Genomic DNA, 25,870 nt, shown 5'->3' with positions numbered 1-25,870 from the left:
ACTAATTGAGTGTACGTAAACGTTTGACCCACTGGGAATGTGATGAAAGAAATAAAAGCTGAAATAAATCTCTACTATTATTCCGACTTCACATTCTTCAAATAAAGTGGTGATTCTAACTGACCTAAGACGGAATTTTTACAAGGATTAAATGTCAGGAATTGTGAAAAACTGAGTTTAAATGTATTTGGCTAAGGTGTATGTAAACTTCCCACTTCAACTGTATATTGTATACTCTGTGCTCTTACATTGAGGCAGAGCTAGTTTGTCTGCCTGTTTATTGTACAGCACCATTTCACCAAGTTAAATTCCTGTACATGTAAATGTGTTTGGAAAATAAAGGTGAATACTAATGTTTCTCAACATAGCTTGGATATGACAGAGATTTGGTCGACCCCAACACAATGCGGATGGTTACCCGATCAAGAGAACGGAATTAGACTGTAAAGGGCACAAAGTTCAATAATTAACTGGCCAATGAGACTTGAGGAAGTGTGGCCCCGAGTCGGAGTTTGTGGACAACATGTGTCCCAGGAGGTCATTAGAGCGGAATGAAATATTCAGCAAACATCCCCCTGGTAACAACAGACAGCACACTTCCTGTTTTACCAACACTGACAACCCAGCAGGGAGCCCAACAACCAAGCACTGCCAAGCAGGCCGCCTCTCAACCAAGCACTGCAGCCGCCAGCCATTTCATTGTGCACGTATCAGCAGCTACTGTATAACACAATACAGTCAAGGGCAACGGAACGACAAAAGGAAAAATAAATTAGTCGGCTTTAGCTCGAGGCATCTGATAAGTTTATGGAAATTAAAAGTTTTATGTAAATCACAGCCGCACACAATCACAGGGCGGGCGGAGGAACGCAATCCTGCATTTAAATGAGCAGGAAATAATAAACATGTAACAACCCAGTAGCCTGTACCACCTTGTTGACGCAAGGTCAAATAGTGTTTTAGAAAAGACATGACGGAGGTTTAGGAACCTCTCACAGTAATATCGCTGACAGACCATATCAGTTATAACTTATGCCTTTCTCTATTTCAGCAACACAACTTTAAAAGGTTGAGTACAAAGGAAGGAGTGACAGAGTGGCTGGTACGACAATCACTGGCTGGAGAAGGGCTACTGTAGTATGGTTGTGTGTAGCACCGTTCCTCATGTAACACACTGACATCCTATGGTGAATAAGGGTAACTTCAACAGTACCATCTGAAACAGTAGTCATCATTGTATTACACAAATGCTGAAAATAGGAAGTGCTTTATTGTTCAGTTTCAATAAAATGGGAAACATTTGTCACTTCCCTTAAAAAAGAAAGAGGATGATGATGGTTTGCAAGACAGCAGATGTTCCACTTCCAGAGCAATCTTAATGTCACAAATTATAGATACAGATTAAAAAATGTACATGTATATTTTAATAATATATTCCAGTGCTTTAAATCCAAGTACTAGAAGGTGCTCACAGGTAGGAACTCCACTGTTCCACCACATGGCATTAAGGATAGGCTATCCTTGTTCCACACAGTTCATAACAGTTCTCTCATCCCCTTGGCTAAGGTTAAGTCCTCGTTGGCAGGTGTTGGTACGGCACTGGTTTTTCTTTAAGGCAACAGGGCAGAAGTCAACAGTATCAGAAGTCAGTTAGATCCTAAATGGGATCTCCATGTTGCAAAACTCAAACTCCTTCACCTCCTATTGGCTGGATGCTACCTTGATACAGTGGAGCTGGACTGTGATTGGCTAGAGGTGGTGGTGGCGGCACTCAGCTGGGAAAAGCCGCTGTGACTGGACTCCAGACTGGTCATAGAGCCCCTGGACAGACAGACAGACAGGCAGTAGATTAAATATCCATCGAACACCTTTTCTTAGAGCACTGTTTCCTTAAGAATCTTTATAAAAACCCTTATAAATTACCACAAATACATTTCCCCCACACAACTACACACTGCCTAAAAAAACCAAGCTAGCCTAAAACATTTACTCACTGACATGCAGCAGTCCTACACACTAAGCATCACTATAATAATACACTGCGTTAAACAGTATAGTATAGTGAATGGTTACTGACCTGAAGTCTTTGGAGCCCAGCACCTCGGTGTAGAACATGACCTTACACTTGTGGGAGGAGACCTGCAGGGAGGCCAGCACGTCGTCCACCCGGGGCAGGCTGGAGGTAGAGCAGGCCGGGGAGCAGTGGAACCGCCATTGGAGGATGTAGAACCCGGGCCACCGCGTCACATGGGAGCCCTGGGGAGAAGAGGAGGGGACAGGTGAGGTGGAGGGTTAGAGGCAGCATTTCCATTCAAATGCCGGCTATAGCGAATAGCACATTCAATATCTAAAATGACAGACTTTATGTAATAGAAACCCATTAGAATTCCCTCACATGTAGGAAAATACTTCTGAAGGCGTGCCCACTGCCGATTGACACCACATGGAAGTGACTGTAATGATTATTGAGCTACGCAAGGAGGAAGGAAGGATAGCCTACCAACTGAACGTCAGCTCCTTGCATGTCTCCCTCTGTCCCTCTGGCTACTCGACCAGGCATGAGCCTAGAAGAGGGAAGCTAAATGACTTCATCTAAATTCTCCTTGGTGGACATCTCTGTAAATTGTCTTTTAGATTCATCTAGCAAAACGTAATAAAATACTTGAATATTTATCCTCTGTATTCACACAGCTTTGTCTGTTAGACTCACTGGCACGGGAAACTTTGTTGATAAAATGTTGCAAGTTTGCTAGTGAGAGTGTGAACTAAAGACAGACAGCCAGAGTAGACAGATGATGGGATTGAAAGACAACCTGAGCCAACTTCCATGCATTGCAATGTTTTTATTTGTCAGCTTTTAGGTGTGTGTATATGTATGTGTACACACACACACACACACACACACACACACACACACACACACACACACACACACACACACACACATATACTGCTCAAAAAAATAAAGGGAACACTTAAACAACACATCCTAGATCTGAATGAAAGAAATAATCTTATTAAATACTTTTTTCTTTACATAGCTGAATGTGCTGACAACAAAATCACACAAAAAAAAAAATCAATGGAAATCCAATTTATCAACCCATGGAGGTCTGGATTTGGAGTCACACTCAAAATTAAAGTGGAAAACCACACTACAGGCTGATCCAACTTTGATGTAATGTCCTTAAAGCAAGTCAAAATGAGGCTCAGTAGTGTGTGTGGCCTCCACGTGCCTGTATGACCTCCCTACAACGCCTGGGCATGCTCCTGATGAGGTGGCGGATGGTCTCCTGAATCTCCTCCCAGACCTGGACTAAAGCATCCGCCAACTCCTGGACAGTCTGTGGTGCAACGTGGCGTTGGTGGATGGAGCGAGACATGATGTCCCAGATGTGCTCAATTGGATTCAGGTCTGGGGAACGGGCGGGCCAGTCCATAGCATCAATGCCTTCCTCTTGCAGGAACTGCTGACACACTCCAGCCACATGAGGTCTAGCATTGTCTTGCATTAGAGGAACCCAGGGCCAACCGCACCAGCATATGGTCTCACAAGGGGTCTGAGGATCTCATCTCGGTACCTAATGGCAGTCAGGCTACCTCTGGCGAGCACATGGAGGGCTGTGCGGCCCCCCAAAGAAATGCCACCCAACACCATGACTGACCCACCGCCAAACCGGTCATGCTGGAGGATGTTGCAGGCAGCAGAACGTTCTCCACGGCGTCTCCAGACTCTGTCACGTCTGTCACGTACTCAGTGTGAACCTGCTTTCATCTGTGAAGAACACAGGGCGCCAGTGGCGAATTTGCCAATCTAAGTGTTCTCTGGCAAATGCCAAACATCCTGCACGGTGTTGGGCTGTAAGCACAACCCCCACCTGTGGACGTCGGGCCCTCATACCACCCTCATGGAGTCTGTTTCTGACCGTTTGAGCAGACACATGCACATTTGTGGCCTGCTGGAGGTCATTTTGCAGGGCTCTGGCAGTGCTTCTCCTGCTCCTCCTTGCCCAAAGGCGGAGGTAGCGGTCCTGCTGCTGGGTTGTTGCCCTCCTACGGCCTCCTCCACGTCTCCTGATGTACTGGCCTGTCTCTTGTTAGCGCCTCCGTGCTCTGGACACTATGCTGACAGACACAGCAAACCTTCTTGCCACAGCTCGCATTGATGTGCCATCCTGGATGAGCTGCACTACCTCAGCCACTTGTGTGGGTTGTAGACTCCGTCTCATGCTACCACTAGAGTGAAAGCACCGCCAGCATTCAAAAGTGACCAAAACATCAGCCAGGAAGCATAGGAACTGAGAAGTGGTCTGTGGTCCCCACCTGCAGAACCACTCCTTTATTGGGGGTGTCTTGCTAATTTCCTATAATTTCCACCTGTTGTCTATTCCATTTACACAACAGCATGTGAAATGTATTGTCAATCAGTGTTGCTTCCTAAGTGGACAGTTTGATTTCACAGAAGTGTGATTGACTTGGAGTTAAATTGTGTTGTTTAAGTGTTCCCTTTATTTTTTTGAGCAGTGTATTAAAACAAAATGTAAAAAACATCGAAAGCCAGCAATTACCAGCTAACAGAAACACTGGTCAGAGATACTGCCTAGGGATGAAGAGACCAGATATGAGCACAGCACAGAACTCCCATTGACATCAGTGGATGTTTCAGTTACACTCACGTCTTAGGATTCAGCCCTGAGGTTAGTGGTTAGTTTCCGTAGTGTAGTGGTTATCACGTTCGCCTCACACGCGAAAAGTCCCTGGTTCGAAACCGGGCAGAAACATGTTTTTTGGGGGCTCCCGATTGGCACAGCGGTCTAAGGCACTGCATTCTCAGTGCTAGAGGCATCACTACAGACCCTGGTTAGTTTCCAGGCTGTATCACAACCGGCCGTGATTGGGAGTCCCACAGGGCGGCGTACAATTGGCCCAGCGTCGTCTGGGTTTGGCCGGGGCAGGCCGTCATTGTAAAATAAGAATTTGTTCTTAACTGACTTACCTAGTTAAGTAAAAGGTTAAAAAAATGTATACAAATAAAAAGCAGTACATGTTATCACGAACACATATATTCGGAAACGTTCAGAAACACAGCCAATTGAACACACCCACTTACACAAATCAAAATGAGGTACTACCAATCATCAGACCCACCTGTACCAGCTGTGGATGTGACGGTGCCTGTTTCAGTCTCTTACCTGAACACTCTCTCCCTCCTTGCAGGTGAGTGCTGTCTCCACCATACTGTAGTCTTGCCCCAGAATCCAGGATCTGTCAATCAGCTGCATGTTGTTGGTGGCTGGCGACACGATGCTGCTGTGGGCCCCCTGGACGTCCCTCTTGGGGGGCTGGGGGGCCCTCCTGGAGTGGTAGATGTTGAAGATGACGTCCCCTTTACACACGTCAAAGTCCCAGGTGATCACAGAAGAGGGCTCAGAGATTTCGATCAGCAGCTGGAACAGGATTGGTAGTGAGTGAACACAGTAGGACAAAACTACAGAGAAAAGATCATTAAATCACTGTAATAGGTTTTTACAGCTTTTTGCTGGTGTGTTGTATTTCTCCACTAGGGGGAGCAACTCAACCCACTGTTTAAGCAGAGTCAACTGAGAAGCTAGAAAACACATACTGTAGTTACTGTTTAGATCAGGTTACCTCATGTGGGGCCCCCTTGAAGACACTGGCAGTCTTGTAGATGGTGTCTGTCCACAGCCGCAGCTCCTCACTTTCCAGCGTCTCTGCTGTTCTGTACAGAGATTTGGGGACCATACCTCCTTCAGGGATCTCACACTGGATATGACATGACAGACGACACAAGAGACAGAGACAAAATCAGCCCCAAGTTCTATCAGCACACACAGCTAGGAAAATGGTTAACTATATTATGTACTAGCAGCATTAGCCATTATGAATTCATATGCATGTAGAAGGGTACTGTATACAACAGCCAGATGAGACTCCGGTCTGCCAGACAGACTCACCAGGCAGTCTCCTCCCAGGAAGTCAGGGATGACCTCTCTATCGATGTAATCCACCAGACCTCCAGGCCCCTGGTAGTCATTCGCAGCATACACCAGGAACTTCTTCCTGGTGTTCTCGTCAATGAATGGACTGACCTGAGAACAGAGCACAAACACTCAGGGTCAAAGGACGTCTCATATGTTTGCTCTGCACATGCAATTGAATACAACTGAATATGATCAAGTTGGAGAGAAAGAGAGAGAGCACTGTACAATGTAATGTACACCACAATGTGTGATGTTAAAGGCTCTCACCAGGGTCCAGAGCACAGGGAAGACCCGTGGAGCCCTCAGAATGAGCAGACATCCCAGGGTCTCTGGGTAGTTAGCCTCCACCACCTCTATGATCCTCAGCAGGGCTTTAACCCCCGGACGCCACAGGTGACGCATGTTTAACCCCTCCAGGTCCACCAGGCACGTCCAGCAGCTGACAGATAGAGACAGGAGGGTTATTGGACATACTGTATTCAGGGATGAGAGACATAAGAGGAGTGAGTATGAAATGGTAGCTACCTGATGGGTCGGCCAAAGACTCTGGTGTTCTCTTCACAGCGCCTCAGACCTTCTTCGTTGATGGACAGGACCTGAGGGAGAGTGAAGAAGTGAGAGGAAGGGAGAGCATTTGCATATACTATGCGTTTATGTATTTATGTGTGTGTTTATACCCAGCATCTGGATGTGTGTGTGCGTGCGTGCGTGCGTGCGTGCGTGTGTGTCATACTCACTTGTCTCAGAAGGGACTCCTCGCCCAAGGCGCGTACTAAACCCTTGGTATCCATTTGACCGAGTCGCAGAATATACAGAGGGCGTCCATCTATAGACAGACATGGACACAAACACATGACCTCACTGTTAAAGCTACAAGAGGATCAGTAATGATCATGACGCAATGGACAGTATTCAGTTAAATCGAGAATTAGATGGTGTTGACCATAATCACATCTACAGTATATCATCCATTTACAACTCACATTAAAGTCATTTATGTAAATATAGGCGTTTTACTACCAGCTGTATTTGCTTTTAGGTGGGGGTTATTGTTATTATGGTTACTATGGGCCACTTCCTGGTCTGAGGTCGTAGATGTCCGATTGGCTATCATCTAAGTGGAGATAATGGGTAATTTCCTCTGCCCAGACGTTTCTGACACATGCCAGATCTTACAATGCCTGGACAGGTATTTTACGTCTCTGCTAACCACATCATATGCTATAGAAATCTGTCAGTTGATGACACAGCAGGAAAACGCGACCAACAGCTACCCGTCTGACTCATGCCCACAGACTGGGAGATTTCCCTTGACACATAGTAGGCAGGTTTCCATTGACCCAGGTTTATACAAATATAAAAAACTTGTGGCAGTGTAATGGAAACGGCAGCTGTAGGAGAAACGTTCTAAAGATCAACAACATTGTATCTGTTTGACAGGGGTGGATTTTTATTTTGTCCAACATTCTTTATTGCGACAAATTTTAGAAACGGTGCTTTCGAATAAATAATGATTGCCCAATCATTTTGACGGTACGCGGGTCACGTGACGTCATCATGTTACTATAAAGCTCCACTCCACACTTCATTCTAAATGCCTACTGCTTGCTAAATCAAAATGTTCAACTATATAAATAATGTTCTTTGCAGGACAAGGATTGTCCTGAATTTCAAGAATGCCTGAATTGCTTTGCCTTGCTTTTCTGGTTGTTTCACCATCCAACTACTTCTGAGCGAGAGGAGTGCAAGTTTCACCATGGCACAGTTCGTGGCATACATCGGCACATGAGAAATATGTCATTTCTTGCATTCTATCCATGCTGACATTTGCAAGCTACCTGAGACATGAAACGGATCGGTGGGAGTGGGCATACAGGCATATTAATGCACAATTTGCCAAAATGGATAATGAAAACACTTCAATCACTTAAATTTGTGTTCAAAACTAGGTTTTTTCAACAATTTTTTTATTTTTAGGTGTGACGTCATTACGTCCAGCTGTTTTTATCAGCACAAAACAGTTCAACAGAAATGCACCATAGCAGGCACTTGTTGCAACTATTTTTTATGCAAAATGGCAAAAAATAAACTACAAATAATCACTGGACAAGTTCATGGAAACATAGCTAGTGATGTCACTTCCAGAGAAGCAACCAGACATTACCAATACATATAAGAGCTGGGACACATTCACTAGAAACCAAACGGAAGAAAACACTGTGAAACTGTGGTGGTGCAGTACTTCCTGAATTTGTGCAATAAGAACTCATTTCCCATTTTAAATATATTTTCATCTTCTGTCTGTGCCCATTGAACACAACCCTGCCGTTAAAACCCTATCCTGCTCCGAGAGGTACCTACCTCTGTCATGGTGGTGCCAGCCCCCGGTGTAGTAGTCGTGTAGCAGCTGAGGTCTCTCCCAGGAGTCCAGCAGGAAGTCCACCTGGTGCTGCTTCCTCCAGGTGAGCGACTGACACAGGATCTCCCTGGCCTTCTCCAGGTTAAAGTCCCGGGCCCGCAGGAAACGCAGCACGTGCTGGTCTTTAGGGATCTAGGGGAGGGAGAGGAGATTGTGTTTATTCAGATGTTGTGGTGTGTGTGAGTCGGATGTGACTTTTACTTACATCTATGTTCTTTGGATTCAGGTTTTGCTCTTGTTTGCAGCTATTTGAGTCAGAGTTTGAGTGTTAGGTGTGTTCATACACATCTCACCTTTCCCTTGTGGGTCTCCTGCAGCCACTGGCGTAGTCTTATAAGACAGCTCTCCTGCAGCGGCGTCAGGTCTCCTAGGTAACGCCTGATGTAGTCTGCATCCAACTTGTCTGCAACCGAAACACAGTCAATTCACACACATACCCCAATGCATACCCACAGTCTACCAGCCCAATGCAGCCCAAGGCAAGGCCAGAATGTTTGCTTTCAGAGCCAGTGGAATGGGATTGGGACTTCAGCCGTGACAGATCCTTCAGATTGTGTGTGTTTATTATTGTGTTGATTCTGACTCGGAACACTGACCATCTGGGGAGCCAGCCGGTAGATCTGTGGGGCTGGCAGAGGGGGTCTCTTTGGCAGTGGGCACAGGGATAGCATTGGCAGGGGCACTGGTGAGTGGCAGCTGGAGCCTGGCAGTGGGTGGGGGGGCCTGAGGGGGGCTCCAGCGGGGGATGTGGGTCACCCCCTCGTCCTCCAACTCCTTCAGGTAATACTCTATGATCTCTTTGCCCTGGAGGACAGAGCACATGACTGCATAAGGACAGTACAGGTAGCTAGTGTAATGAGCAAACACTGTGGGCAAATACTGCAGGTTTGTTTAGACATGCGCCTGTCCGCAGACGAGCACACACCATTGTGTGACAAAGCTGAGCAGGATATATGGCCCAACAGGCAAATGTGAGAAGATCCTGGTTAACACACAGTTTACACAGACCTGCCAGACTGGATCACAGAAGGCCTGGAAATAGACTGCGCAAGCATGCTCATGTAACACTGGGTCTATATGGGGGAGCAGCATGCTGGATGATGATGGTATATCCTATAGCCTCATCCATCCCCCACACTGACATGTATACTGTACTCACATGCTCACAGACTGACACATGAACACACCTTTTTAATACTGTTTGCATACTGCTTCATGGCTAGCTTCTCGGCCGCGTTCTCAAAGCCAAAGAAGGACTTGATGTCCAGACTGGCTGTCTGCTCGAAACACGTCCACTCCTCATTCTCTGGGTGAACCTGTGGAGGAAGCACAACTCATCACATAACAGACGTCAAATGGATGAACCCTTTACACTGGTGGGAATTGGCCTGTATGGATAGGGCTAAATTGAAATGTTTCTTACAGAAGAAACATGAAAAGCATATGCGTAAGCATGGTAGCAATTGAAAGGGAACAGTTTGGAGAATATGGGAAAATTGTTAGGCCACAAACATTACACTGATGATTTTACATTTACTATATTTTTCGGCGCATTTGTTGATCTGAAAATACTCTGGATACATTCAGTAACATGATGAGACTATTCCTGGAAAATGTGGGTAGGTGCAACATAAGAGAAAAGAAATGACAAGGGTTTGAGTGAGAGGACTGGTGTCTCCAAGCAGCTACACACCTCTCCAAAGTGTGCAGTTCCTACGTAACTTCCATGCACTTAAGACACAAATAACAGTGCTAAGATGCTTTATTTTGGCTCTCTTGTCGTTGTTATGTAAGGAACACAACCCTGCATTCCTACCATCACAATTACTGTTGTTGCTTACACAATCCAAAAATGTCCCATTATAAATCGCAATATGGGTCAGGTGGGCATCGATTGAAAGCTTGCTCTATTGCCACCATGACAAGCTAAGTTATAAAATAGGATTTTACAGTGTTAGGCTTTCACAGGGTAATTCAAAGAAACAGATCGTAATGTTGGTGCGCATAGAAAGGAGTCACGCATGCATTCAAGTACACTGAGATTTTTCTTCACAACAGACAAACATGTGCTCATTTTGTTCAGAACAACCCAGGGTATGATGTAGAGGTCGACCGATTAATTGGAATGGCCGATTAATTAGGGCCGATTTCAAGTTTTCATAACAATCGGTAATCGGTATTTTTGGACACCGATTTGCAGATTCTTTTATACCTTTATTTAACTAGGCAAGTCAGTTAAGAACACATTCTTATTTTCAATGACGGCCTAGGAACTGCCTTGTTCAGGGGCAGAACGACAGATTTTTACCTTGTCAGCTCGGGGATTCAATCTGGCAACCTTACGGTTAACTAGTCCAACGCTCTAACCACCTGCTTTACATTGCACTCCACGAGGAGCCTGCCTGTTACGCGAATGCAGTAAGAAGCCAAGGTAAGTTGCTAGCTAGCATTAAACTTATCTTATTAAAAACAATCAATCAATCAATCATAATCACTAGTTAACTACACATGGTTGATGATATTACTAGTTTATCTAGCCTGTCCTGCGTTGCATATAATCGATGCGGTGCGCATTCGCGAAAAAGGACTGTCGTTGCTCCAACATGTACCTAACCATAAACAGCAATGTCTTTCTTAAAATCAATACACACGTATATATTTTTAAACCTGCATATTTAGTTAATATTGCCTGCTAACATTAATTTCTTTTAACTAGGAAAAATGTATCACCTCTTGCAACAGAGTCAGGGTATATGCAGTGTGAAGACTATTTCTTCCTAACAAAGACAGCCAACTTCGCCAAACGGGGGATGATTTAACAAAAGCGCATTTGCAAAAAAAGCACAATCGTTGCACGACTGTACCTAACCATAAACATCAATGCCTTTCTTAAAATCAATACACAGAAGTATATATTTTTAAACCTGCATATTTAGCTAAAAGAAATCCAGGTTAGCAGGCAATATTAACCAGGTGAAATTGTGTCACTTCTCTTGCGTTCATTGCACGCAGAGTCAGGGTATATGCGACAGTTTGGGCCGCCTAGCTCATTGCGAACTAATTTTCCAGAATTTTACGTAATTATGACATAACATTGAAGGTTGTGCAATGTAACAGGAATATTTAGACTTAGGGATGCCACACGGTAGATAAAATACAGAACGGTTCCGTATTTCACTGAAAGAAAAAACGTTTTGTTTTCGAGATGATAGTTTCCGGATTCGACCATATTAATGACCTAAGGCTCGTATTTCTGTGTGTTTATTATATTGTAATTAATTAAGTCTATGATTTGATAGAGCAGTCTGACTGAGCGGTGGTAGGCACCAGCATGCTCGTAAGCATTCATTCAAACAGCACTTTCGTGCGTTTTGCCAGCAGCTCTTCGCAATGCTACAAGCATTGCGCTGTTTATGACTTCAAGCCTATCAACTCCCAAGATTAGGCTGGTATAACCGATGTGAAATGGCTAGCTAGTTAGCGAGGTGCGCACTAATAGCGTTTCAAACATCACTCGCTCTGAGACTTGGTGTAGTTGTTCCCCTTGCTCTGCATGGGTAACGCTGCTTTGAGGGTGGCTGTTGTCGATGTGTTCCTGGTTCGAGCGAGGAGAGGGACGAAAGCTATACTGTTACACTGGCAATACTAAAGTGCCTATAAGAACATCCAATAGTCAAAGGTATATGAAATACAAATCTTATAGAGAGAAATAGTCCTATAATCACTAAAACCTAAAACTTCTTACCTGGGAATATTGAAGACTCATGTTAAAAGGAACCACCAGCTTTCATATGTTCTCATGTTCTGAGCAAGGCACTGAAACGTTAGCTTTCTTACATGGCACATATTGCACTTTTACTTTCTTCTCCAACACTTTGTTTTTGCATTATTTAAACCAAATTGAACATGTTTCATTATTTATTTCAGGCTAAATTGATTTTATTGATGTATTATATTAAGTTAAAATAAGTGTTCATTCAGTATGGTTGCAATTGTCATTATTACAAATAAAAAATAAACAAATATTTTTAAAAAATTTTAACAAAATAAATAAATAATAAAAAATAAAAAAAATATATAAAAAAGATACTAAATAAATAAAATAAATAAATCGGCCGATTAATCAGTATGGCCTTTTTTGGTCCTCAAATAATCGGTATCGGCGTTGAAAAATCATAATCGGTCAACCTCTAGTATGATGCCATGTCATCTTGTAACTGTACATCAAACAGTGATCATAAGCACTGACACTGTATATGACATGAGTTTTATGATATGGAAATGTGATGTGCAGATATGGACTCACGGGTGTTTGGCTTGTATGACATCAAAGCGGTATTTATTACCATCTTCAACGTCTCATCCTTAAAAATACATAGTCGTCTTAATTTACAGCATGTTCCTCACTCAGACAACTAAAAATTTGCACAAGTTGTCCAATTAGCAGGAGGGATGGGGACAACTTCCTGTCGAGTGCTGTGCTCAAGTTCAAAACCCATACTGAGCTGTGAAGTTCAGAGCCTGAGCTCTGATGTCATTAATAGGCGCTTATCAGTCCCCAAATCTGACTTTTTCAACCCATATATGGGTACGAATGTAAAGGGCTACAAGTCCTGTTGCAGTGATAGAGAGAGTATGGCTGCATTTACACAGGCAGCTCAATTCTAATATATTATAATCACTAATAGCCTTCACACATTTAAGAAAATAAAGAGCGTCAAACACACACGACTTCTATATGTTGCTAGTCTTTTGACCAATCAGATCAGCTCTGAAAAAGATCTCATGTGCAAAGATCTGATGTGATTGGTCAAAAGACCAATGAGTGTAAAAAAGATCAGAATTAGGCTGCCTGTGTAAAACGCAGCCCATGTAACTGATGATTATTATAGTTGTGGGACACACCGTGTAGTTGCAGATCTCATGGACGATGACTCTGTTGGAGAAGGTCTCGTTGACGACCTCGATGTGCAGCGCCCTCTCCCTGCGGTCCAGAGTGTTCTTATGGATGAAGTACAGGTAGTCCACACCAGCCATCTAGACACACACAGTAGACCACGGTCAATCAACTCTGGACAACACTAACACAACCTCAACACAACGTCCCTACCAGGATACTCAGGTCTGAGGGGAAATAATCACTAATAGCCTTCACATAAGAAAATAAGAGAATCAAACAGACACTATTATACATTGCTAGCTTGAGTAGCTTCACTGCTCAAGGGAAAAGTTAAAGGTGAAAGGTTAAAAGGTAAGATACCCTTTTGAACAGCCGGGGGGCGTCTGCCTCCACCTTACAGCGCCTCTCAATGAACACAGTGGCACCGTCATCACTGTGCTCCTCCTTCACCACCTCACTGTCCACAAAGATGGGGATCAGGGGGCAGTTTGGAAACCTCCGGACATAGGCCTAATGGGAGAGGGGGAAGGAGAGGGAAAGAGGAAGAAAATATGCAATATTACTCACATGATGAAAAGAAAACGCAATCCATGACATACAGTGAACTTATTTTCTGGGTTATAATCACTTTGATCAAAAAAAGGCCACTGTTACTGTTTTTGTTTCCATGGCGAAGCAGAGGTGGGGAGCGTTGCGCATTAAGGTAAAATAAATTGCATTACATGCTGCTGTTCCATCACGCCTGCAATGACGTCCGACAGAAAAACAGTCTGTTGTTTGCAGAAACGTCTTCGTTGTTGTAATATTGCAAACGGACGTGGCAGTTTCACCATTAAGGATTCCAGCTTTAAGTGCTGATAATCCAACAGTCATCTGGCTCTTTAAAGTGTGCTTTCTCTTTGATTTCATGGCTTATATGACAATCAGGCCAAGACAGACCTACCAGGCTTCCTCTGTCAAGATTGGCCCCCGGTCTGAGTGATATCTTTATAAAGCTGCTAAGGCCCCTGGAGGACTCCCTCTGGACAAAGGTCACCAGATAAGTTAGTAGGTCATGTGACAACCACAGAGTCCAACCAGAGTCAATGTCAAGAGCTGAGATAGTTATGTCACCCCCCCACACCTGACCAATACAAAGAGCACCCATGTTGATGACACATGATGGTTCTCAACTGAACTCTACCCGTAACTCAATGAGTCCCACTGTAACGCTGGCACGTTTTGGACTTCTATCCCCTTTAAAACATGTGTTTCAGCTACAGACTACTGAGTTGTACCATTGGATTTGACCATTAGTCTGTGGTACCAACCATTAGTCTGTATGATTAACGGGGGCTGTATTAATGGCTGAAAGGTCTGAGCTAAACTATATATGAAAATCTGAGACTCTCACAAACACAGAACCTGCCGACTCTGCACAAGAGTCGTTAGAAGGTAAAGGGTTCTTCTACATAGCAGATCCCAGTACATTTATTTTAATTAACTAGGCAAGTCAGTTAAGAACAAATTCTTATTTACAATAACGGCCTACCCCGGCCAAACCCTAACGACGCTGGGCCAATTATGCGCCGCCGTATGGGACTCCCAATCACGGCCGGATGTGATACAGCCTGGAATCGAACCAGGGTCTGTAGTGACGCCTCCAGCACTGAGATGCAGTGCCTTAGACCGCTGCACCACCCGGGAGCCCAGTGTCTACATAGTGTCTATGAAATAATAATAAGCTCACAGTGTTGCTGTCCAACTCCAAACAGTTGTCAGTGACTTGTTGGATATTCATTTCAGTGCGCAAACAATTTCTGTACATACAGCATTCGTATAAATTCATTTTATCAGGTTTTTGTTTTGGCGGACCTTATTGTCCCCAACGATGAAATCGGGGAGGGGACTTTGGATCGGTCTCTGTCCATCCAGCCGTCTGTCCGTACGTTAGTCACACACGATCTCCACAGCACTGGCCCGACGTTGACGAAACTTGGGTGAATGATGCGGCATTTACAATGCATCTTTCGTGGGAGACAACATGTTTACTGTTGCTTTGTTATTGACATTTGTCAATAAAACTCATGAATGCAACTGTTTATTTAAAATTGTTTAGTGTTCTACTTGTATCCCTGGTTGTCCTGAAAAGAAAATGGTAAAATACTTGACTGTGAGGTTAAATATAAGGGCTGGACATGCAGATATATGAAAGTCAGATAAACGGAAAGCTGATTTTTGCTGGAATCTGATAGGGTGAAACCCCAAATTAGCACAATGGTGCAGAGTACACAGAGGTCAATCTGCTGACTCACACATAAAACACCCACCCTTTTCAGAGTCACTGTCTAGGTTTCCATCCAATTGGCGACAGATTTTCATGCAATTATTAGAATAGAACATTTCCCACCAGTGGTGTTTCTACCAAACAGACTTGTTGTGGATAAAAATCAGTGTGATGACGTAGTGCACACAACATGTATTGTTTTGCTTAAGTTTTAATGTACCAAATAAAAATCTAAAGTTCAATGGGTTTCCATCGCATTTTCTACTCTGGCTATAGTTTTGTAACAAAAACTGTTGTATTAAATAGCAAATGTGTCTACTCTGGTCTTTGCACATGTAATCTAGGGAACAGCTCACAGTTACAGTGAGGGTAGTCTACATGACGACATTATTATGGATAAGACCGAGAATATTTGTATTTGTCAAATGGCAGTCAAGCACTGATCACGTCACCAGAATAAAACCCTCAATATTTATTGGAGAGAAGTATCAATCTCCTCACAGTGCACTTTCACCACCCTGTGAAGTTCATCTTAACTTATTTCATTTGTAGCCTAATAAAGTGCATGGTTTCCCGAGTCGTAGTGGGAGGACCAAATGCCATAATATGGCTCCAATATGATGCTTATTTTATAAATATTTACGTATAAAAAGGAATTTCCTACTCCATTTCTCGCATAATTAATTTTACAGATACAAAAAGATCCCAACGAACAAATGATCTGGAGGCATTTATAAAATTGGACCGGTACTTCCTGTTTCCATCACAACATGGTTAATGACAGTGCAAGTCTTCATGGATCAAACAAAGCTGGTGTGCAGTCTGATCGATAGAATGACGAGGCACGAAGACATCATCCGTGAATATTGATTGAATAACATGACAGAAGGATATACAGTTGACTACAGTTACACAACCAAGACATGTAACAACTATCTTTCAATGCTTGGGAACATAAGATAGCGTGTCCATTTCCTTCTTCCCCATTACCAAGCCAAAACACTACACTAGTAAATAGGCTTCAGTGCATAAACCAAGAAGCCTTCAGTTAGATAGTTGGGTGCATTGTCCATCGTCTCTAACAGTGCCTGCATTCAGACAACCAAACTGCCTCAGACGTTCTGAGCCTACATGCATATTCTAAATATTTAGGGCTAAATCTTGCTTCACGATAGATAAAACATATCCATTATGTTGTGTCTGGATTGTGTGTTATTAGTCAATAATACTGGCTTCTTGTTAAGGCTAGGGCTGATTTCAAGGTTTTACTGGTAACCTACAATGCATTACATGGACTTGCTCCTACCCATTTGGTCCTGTTGTACATACCTAGACATACGCTACATTCACAAGACACAGGCCTCCTTATTGTTCATAGAAGTTCTAAGCAAACAGCTGGTGGCAGGGCGTTCTCCTATAGCGCTCCATTTTTATGGAACGGTCTACCGATCCATGTGAGAGACACAGACTCGGTTTCAACCTTTAAGTCTTTACTGAACACTCATCTCTTCAGTAGGTCCCTATGATTGAGCGTACTCTGGCCCTGGGGTGAGAAGGTGAACGGCAAGGCACTGGAGTGACAAACCACCCTTGCTGTCTCTGCCTGGTTGGCTCCGCTCTCTCCAATGCGATTCTCTGCTTCTATTGCGGGGGCTGAGTCACTGGCTTGCTCGTCGCTCTCTCCCATGCCGTCCCTAGGTAGGGTGCATTGTGCCAGGCTTTTTTCCACTCTACCCTACTTAAGTGGGTTGAGTTACTAACGTGATCTTCCTGTCCGGTTTTGCGCCCCCTCAGGCTCGGGCGGTGGGGAGATCTTTGTGGGCTATACTCTGCCTTGTCTCAGGGTAGTGGTCTGTTGATATACCTTTGGTGGTGTGGGGGTTGTGCTTTGGCAAAGTGGGTGGGGTTATATCCTGCCTGGTTGGACCTGTCCGGGAGTAACTTTGGACGGGGCCAGTGTCCCCTGACCCCCCCTGTCTCAGTCTCCAGTATCTATGCTGCAATAGTCTATATGCCAGGAAACTAGGGTCAGTCTGTCCTATCTGGTGTACTGTGTGATCTTAGCTATGATCCCTCTAAAGCCCCCCCTCCCCAAAATCAGCCAAAACACCTCAAAACATGAGATGGTATCAACAGCAAGCTGAAATTAGCCATTTACGATTCCTCACATGGAAGTTTGTCATTCTTGCTAACAAATCTGGCCATCCAGAATCACAACAACACGCTGACTTCTGCCCCATGGAGGCGCGCACAATGTTTTTGTGACATTGTCTGCTAACCCATCTACGGAACCCTGACCTGTTCACCAGACGTGCTACCTTGTCGTGCTGCTGATCCAGTTTCTGCTGCGGCTATGGAACCCTGACCTTTTCACTGGTCATGCTACCTTGAACCGGACCTGCTGTTTCCACCCTCTCTCTCCAGCACCGGCCACCCCTCAGAGCAAGGTTCCTCTCTAGGTTTCTTCCTAGATTCCAGCCTTTCCTGGGAGTATTTCCTAGCCACCGTGCTACATCTGCATTGCTTGATCTTTGGGGTTTTATTCTTATTCATTCTTTTACACTTCTGTGTATAAGGTAGTTGTTGTGAAATTGTTAGATTACTTGTTAGATATTATTGCCTGGTCGGAACTAGAAGCACAAGCATTTCGCTACACTCGCATTAACATCTACTAACCATGTGAAGGTGACCAATAAAATTGTATTTTTATTTGAATATGAAAAACAAATCTGTATACATAAACGTTCCCGAGAACGGAGGAATGTTGTCGTCAGTGATAAGCGGTAAACCAACATGCCAGGTTTGGTGTGATGATGGTGTCAGGACAGGAGTGATACTGTAATGGCTGTCAGTGAGCCAAACCAAGGATCAGTCACTGGGACGGTCAGTCAGAGGACAGAGGAAGCCTCTAGTATGGCTAGGCCCTCTATCTAGTGTGAACTGCTGTCATTAAAACAGCCTTTTTACAGCCAGGCAGCCGCGCAACCTTAAAATAAACTGACCATCTTTGAAGTGGCTTTGAATCACGCTGACAGTGTGTGAATGGAAGTATAACAAAACATTACCAGACATTTAACAGATGTTGCAGAGACTAGAACTGAGATAATAACTCCTGGGGGTCAAAGGTTGGGTTTTTTGGTGAAGCAGAGCCACGGCTGCAGTTAGAGAAAGAACAGAGCACCTGACTTCCACTGTAATCAGGTTGCGTAACACAGGACACTTACAAAATAAACAATTTCAGTGTTTTTAACGAGCTAAGCTTTTGTTCAGTAATGACCTTTTCCAGCACTGACCTTCTTATTATACAATGTAACTTGCTTCTGGCTTAATAGATAACCCCAAAGAACAGGAAGTGGCACAGCGTCTCAAACAGAGCAGAAACAAGGTAAACAGATGCCGAGCCAAGACAGAGCCAAGAGCTTAAATTCAAGAGTTTAGAAAATAAAAGTGGATATAAAGCATAAGATATAGTGATTGCATTTTAATGGATTTTGGGCCAAGCTATTCACCGTAAAACACTGAGGCTGTGCACTGAACAGATGTGGGGGTTGATATGATATAAACAGCCCTTCATACAGCGTGTTCTGTCTGAGTGAAACTGTACTAAGCCACAACTTCCCCAGGATGGAGTAGTCCTATCAGCCCTAACAGGGCAGACCAGCTGTGGCGGTAGGCCAGGCAGCAGACGGGACTAAGCACAGCGAGGGGAGGCCTAATGACACCCAGGGCCAAGTTCAGAGAGCAGCCAGTCAGCCACAGCTAAGCACGAAGTCACAGTGGGAGCAGCAGACACAGACAGTACTGTACAACTAGGCCCAGGGGAGAGACGAGAGAAGATAGAAATGAGAGAAGAAATTATATGGGAGGAGGAGCGACGACTGGAGTACTGCTTGTTCTGTGTCACAAGCCAGAATGCACCCCATATCAGAATGAGAAGACTAGTACATCCAAAATAGATAACCTTCCCAGGCAGCCACACCAATGCTCTTAAACATAAAACCCATAGAGCATGATGGGGCCTCTGACAGATGATCCTGAGACAGACAGCTGGTGGTGAGAGAGAGGCAGACTATGGGAGGCGCATAGTAATATATAGTAATCCTTCTAAACCCCCCCCCCCCCCCCCCTTAAAAGATTTAGATGCACTATTGTAAAGTGGTTGTTCCACTGGATATCATAAGGTGAATGCACCATTTTGTAAGTCGCTCTGGATAAGAGCGTCTGCTAAATGACTTAAATGTAATAAATGTAAATGTAATGTAATGCATAGAACTGCATAGAGCCATGGCTACATGGAACTCTTCCACATCAGGTAACTGGAGGTAACTGATGCAAGCAGTAGAATCAGATTTTTTTAAAACTGATAGAAATACACCTTATGGATCAGCGTGGACTGGCACATGATAAGACATGCACGTACACATGGATTTTATATTGTAGATATGTGGTAGTAGAGCAGTGGCCTGAGGGAACACACTTAATGTGTTGTGAAAAGTGTTATGAAATGTAATGTCATGTAATATTTAAATAGTATATAACTGCCTTAATGTTTCTGGTCCCCAGGAAGAGTAATGGGGATACTAAATAAATATAAATATCATGGTTAAACATAGATTGTGGTTTGGGCCTGACTTCCTCTCCAGTTAGGATCTGACTGTTAGAACGCTGTGCCCCAACCACCCCCACTCTGAAGCCCTGCGAGCTTCACTGAACTGGGTTTAGAAGACTGTTGACATCCTGCCAAGTCACAAGATACACATTTGTATTTATTTATACACACACACACACACACACCTGTTCAAAAGTTTAAATTAAATAGTACCCGCAAAACACCAGTCTCAACATCAACAGTGAAGAGACAACTCCGGGATGCTGGCCTTCTGTGTTCTTTTGCCCATCTTAATCTTTTCTTTTTATTGGCCAGTCTGAGATATGGCCTTTTCGTTGCAACTCTGCCTAGAAGGTGATAAGGGAATTTATATGTTTAAAGGTAATGATTAAATAATTCTACCCTGAAACCTAACTATTAGTGATTATTAGGTTATGTAGCATGTATAATGAATAATTAAAGTACTAAACATAAGTCCAATAAGGTTTGGTAGAGATGTGAGGGACAGAAATGGAGTGAACTATAAAATGGATGACTTTGTATTATGGACTTGTTCTCTGAATAAACTGTACGAACCTTTTGCAGAAGCTGAGTCTTTGACTAATTATTATTAACACAGTGTCTTACAAACCTTGGGGATTGGTCAAAGCTTATTGATTGATAGTTATTATCATTGGGATTGAAAATTCTCATGACAGAAGGCCAGCATCCCGGAGTCGCCTCTTCACTGTTGACGTTGAGACTGGTGTTTTGCGGGTAGTATTTAAGGAAGTTGCCAGTTGAGGACTTGTGAGGCGTCTGTTTCTCGAACTAGACACTCTAATGTACTTATCCTCTTGCTCAGTTGTGCCCTGGGGCCTCCCAATCCTCTTTCTATTCTGGTTAGAGCCAGTTTGCGCTGTTCTGTGAAGGGAGTAGTACACAGCGTTGTACGAGATCACCAGTTTCTTGACAATTTCTTGCATGGAATAGCCTTCATTTCTCAGAATAAGAATAGACTGACGAGTTTCAGAAGAAAGTTATTTGTTTCTGGCCATTTTGAGCCTGTAATCGAACCCACAAATGCTGATGCTTCAGATACATAACTAGTCTAAAGAAGGCCAGTTGTATTGCTTCTTTAACCTGTCTGGGCTAGGGGGCAGTATTTTCACAGCCGGATGAAAAACGTACCCAATTTAAACAGGTTACTACTCTGGCCCAGAAACTAGAATATGCATATTATTATTAGATTTGGATAGAAAACACTCTGAAGTTTCTAAAACTGTTTGAATGGTGTCTGTGAGTATAACAGAACTCATATGGCAGGCAAAAACCTGAGAAAATTCCAAGCAGGAAGTGGAAAGTCTGAGAATTGTAGTTCTTCTTTTGATTCTCTATCAAAACTACAGTGTCTGTGGGGGACGTTGCACTTCCCAAGGCTTCCATTGGCCGTCTAAAGCCTTCAGAAAGTGGTTTGAGCATTTTCCTGTCACTGGGCAGATAATAGGAGCTCAGTTTCTGAGTGGACTGCCTGGCAACAAAGGGATTGGATATGCTCGGTCCCGCGAGCACGCCCCTCCTTTTTCTTCTTGAATGAATATGCCATTGTCCGGTTGGAATATTATGGCAATTTTACGTTAAAAATACCATAAAGATTGATTTTAAATAGCGTTCGACATGCTTCTAAGTACAGTAATGGAACATTTTGACTTTTCGTCTCTCGTTCTGCGCTCGTGCGTTATGCCTTTGGATAAGTGATCTGTACGCACGAACAAAACGCGGTATATGTACATAAATATGGATTATTTCGAACAAAAACAACATTTCTTGTGGAAGTAGCAGTCCTGGGAGTGCATTCTGACGAAGATCAGCAAAGGTAAGAGAATATTTCTAATACTAATTCTGAGTTTAGGTTGTCCCGAACTTGGCGGGTGTCTGAATAGCTCGCCGTGATGGCTGAGCTATGTACTCAGAATATTGAAAAATGTGCTTTCTCCGTAAAGCGATTTTAAAATCTGACACAGCGGTTGCATCCAGGAGTAGTCTATCTATAATTCTTAAAAGAATTATATATATTTTGTCAACGTTTATGAGTATTTTTGTAAATTGATGTGCACATTCACTGGACGTTTTGGTGGGAATACATTTTCTGAACATCACGCGCCAATGTAAAATGCTGTTTTTGGATATAAATATGAACTTTATCGAACAAAACATACATGTATTGTGTAACAATGTCATAGGAGTGTCATCTGATAAAGATCGTCAAAGGTTAGTGCTTCATTTAGCTGTGTTTTGGGTTTTATTGACATGTCCTTGCTTTGAAAATGGCTGTGTGATTATTTTTGTCTATGTACTCTCCTAACATAATCTAATGTTTTGCTTTCGCTGTAAAGCCTTTTTGAAATCGGACAATGTGGTTAGATTAACGAGAAGTTTATCTTTAAAATGGTGTAAAATAGTTGTATGTTTGAGAAAGTTGAATTATGACATTTTGTTGTTTGTGAATTTTCCGCCCTGATATTTCACTGGCTGTGTCCCGCAGGTATCCCACCTAGCCCATAGAAGTTAAATCAGAACAACAGTTTTCAGCTGTGCTAACATAATTGCAAAAGGGTTTTCTAACGACCAATTAGCCTTTTAAAATGATAAACTTGGATTAGCTAACACAACATATGTAGATATTCCATTCTTTTTTTTTTTTTTAAATCTGCCGTTTCCAGCTACAATAGTCATTTACAACATTAACAATGTCTACACTTTATTTCTGATCAATTTGATGTTATTTTAATGGACAAAAAAAAATTGTTTTTCTTTCAAAATCAAGGACATTTCTCAGTGACCCCAAACTCTTGAACAGTAGTGTATATGACATTGTGGATTGGTGTATTTCCTATGACTTTCGCAACCATCTGCAGAAGTACTGCTGTATCAGTACAGTACATCTATGCAGTGGTGATCGGTGACTGAAATCAAGAATGATGCATATTACATCAGGGCAAGTGGAAAAGCTAATATGGTATTGCATTTAACAGAGAGTATCGCTTTAGTCAAGGTGCCTGCAAAAATACTAAAGGCAAAAAGTTACTAATTAAATCGTACTCTTACAGTTTCATACTCAATAATAAATATGATATTGTGTTATCTGCTGCCACGACTAATTAGGTTGGGTGAACAGAAATACTGCAGACTGTGTTTCCACAACAAAAAGGTGGATAAACAATGATCTCACCAACAAAACACTAGAACATGACATAATACAGTGTCCAGGGACACTGTAATACAGTGTCTAGAGATATATTGTATGAGATGAGATTGGCTGCATAGAAACTTAACCACACTTTGTTCCTGCAGCACAAAACACTGGCAGTCTGACTGCCTGGGTGTCTGGGTCTAATTTGCACATGAGCACTCCAACCTCTCACAAACTTCCCACACTACCCACCCACACATATACGCATAGACAAAGCTGCAGCCTAAACACACAAATGTATATAACTTACCGCCATTATCAGCTCAAAGGGGTGTTTGTAGACCCTTACAGGTGACTGGTATTGTTGCACCATAGCTGTAGCTCAACCTCTGGAGCTCTGCCCTGAAATGTACAATAGACAAACCCCAGTGTGAGTTAGAGATCACTTGACACAGCACTGAAGAACTGTAACTAACAAAACATCCTCTGCACATCACAAGTTCACATCATCATGAAGTAAAGGTCAGAGGAATGGGATTTGTAAAGACAACAAAGAGAAATGCTGTATCATCAGCTCTAAAACCAACTAGACAGCTGGCCTGATGCAAAACGCTTGATTGTCCTCAATTGCAAAGGCACTATTCTTTAGGTCATAAACAGTAGTAGCTGATTGATCGGTTAACATGCTGAGATCAACGGTAATCACAGGATGATGATGATGACCATAATGATACAATCAGCTACTGAGCCAGACCAAAATCATTTACCTAGCTGGGATTTGAGAAAAGTGTCATCTAGCATCTGGGCTAAGCCTACGGACTCAGTGGCATTGTGTTATTTTCTTATTTGTAATGAAATTAGTCCATTTTATACAGTGAACAGCTTACACAGATACAGTACAGTAGACTAGCTGTAACTTGGACTTCAAAATAAAGAGTGGTTTTGATGGCATAGCTTTCTAGTTACAAAAACAAAAAATGTACAAGAGTACAGTGGATACAATTATCACACTTTCAGGAAATTCCCTTGTGCAATGACACGTTATATCCAACTATAACTATTACAACCCACAACACTAACTAGCCTGTTTCTCGATACGTAAGCGGCAAGTTATTTATGTCTCTTGACAACTTAATTTTGATGACAGTCAAATCGGCAAAAAAAAAAATATTTAGATGGTCGACATTTTCAGAACGAATTCTACTCCCTCAGACATTAGCGAAATGACTAGGCCTAAACGGCGAAAAATTGACCTAAAACTTACCAGATCGATGACTTTCGGAGATAAGTCAAGTAAAGTTTGTCAGTAGACGATCTACTTATATTAAATCCATGGTACGCTCCAACAAATACGTAAATAAAGCAACTTTCTGAGACGTGTTTGATGTTGAATCCAGGCAAGCGACCGGCGTAGCTAACTCCGCCTCTCTTGACTACGTCACATAATTGTATAACATATTGTCATGGAGCAATGTGTTTTCAACTGAGGATAGACATTACTGGGAATAAGCTAAGGTAACATTGTTGAAACCATTGACAGTAAAATAAAAGGTTGCAACATTGTATATGCTGTCATGAATGAATGAAACCATCATAGTAGCCTATCCTAAAAAATACATGTGTTTGTATGGAAATATACTGATGTTAATCAATTTAATTTCAGCTTTTGTTGTATTTTGTTTTTAATTAGTTACAGTTAAAGTAATAGTAAAATAATAGTGACTCAAATATGATCAAATGTAACTTGATCAAGGGAATATACTGTGTGAACGGGTTACATTTTAAGAAAATGGTCTGTAGATGGCGATAGAGATTCACTATTAACACTACATCAGGACAGTATAGCTTTTTCCATTAACTTGTCCAGTGATTTTTTTTGTCAACATTTAAAAAGTTTGCATAGAAAATACACTGAACAAAAATATGAACAGCAACGTGTAAAGTGTTTTTCCCATGTTTCATGAGCTGATATAAAAGATCCCAGAAATGTTCCATATAAACAAAAATATTTCTCTCCAATTTTGTGCACAAATGTGTTTATATCCCTGTTAGTGAGCATTTCTCATTTGCCATAATCCATCCACCTTAAATGTGTGGCATATCAAGAAGCTGATTAAACAGCATGATCATTATACAGGGGCACCTTGTGCTGGGGACAATAAAAGGCCACTCTAAAATGTGCAGTTTTGGCACGCAACACATTGCCACAGATGTCTCAAGTTTTGAGGGACCGTGCAATTTGCATGCTGACTGCAGGAATATCCACCAGAGCTGCTGCCATGCCAGAGAATTGAATGTTCATCTCTATACCATAATCCACCTCCAACGATGTTTTAGAGAGTTTGGCAGCACTGTACATCCAACCGGCCTCACAACCGCAGACCACGTGTATGGCATTGTGTGGGCGAGCGGTTTGCTGATGTCAACGTTGTGAACACAGTGCCACATGGTGGCGGTGGGGCTATGGTATTGGCAGGAATAAGCTACGGACAACAAACACAA

At 42.8% G+C, this 25,870-nt stretch overlaps 1 protein-coding gene across 1 annotated transcript; it reads right to left on the bottom strand.

Moving 5' to 3' along the window:
* Positions 1 to 1,251: 1,251 nt before the first annotated feature.
* On the bottom strand, positions 1,252 to 24,796 carry LOC106601407 (SEC14-like protein 1). The gene is made up of 16 exons (XM_014193602.2): positions 24,633 to 24,796; positions 23,679 to 23,770; positions 13,682 to 13,831; positions 13,327 to 13,458; positions 9,609 to 9,737; positions 9,018 to 9,225; positions 8,715 to 8,824; positions 8,364 to 8,553; positions 6,740 to 6,828; positions 6,528 to 6,598; positions 6,270 to 6,441; positions 5,976 to 6,110; positions 5,650 to 5,784; positions 5,193 to 5,447; positions 2,078 to 2,256; positions 1,252 to 1,821 (listed from the first exon to the last, which is right to left on the bottom strand). The coding sequence occupies exons 2-16, from the start codon at positions 23,739 to 23,741 to the stop codon at positions 1,716 to 1,718; spliced, it is 2,124 nt and encodes a 707-aa protein (XP_014049077.1). The 5' UTR covers positions 23,742 to 23,770; positions 24,633 to 24,796; the 3' UTR covers positions 1,252 to 1,715.
* Between the last annotated feature and the right edge of the window lie 1,074 nt (positions 24,797 to 25,870).

Source organism: Salmo salar, chromosome 03, assembly GCF_965601325.2.
Source record: "Salmo salar chromosome 03, fSalSal1, whole genome shotgun sequence".
In the NCBI taxonomy this organism is placed as follows: domain Eukaryota; kingdom Metazoa; phylum Chordata; class Actinopteri; order Salmoniformes; family Salmonidae; genus Salmo; species Salmo salar.
This window is presented reverse-complemented; position numbering and strand designations above follow the sequence as displayed.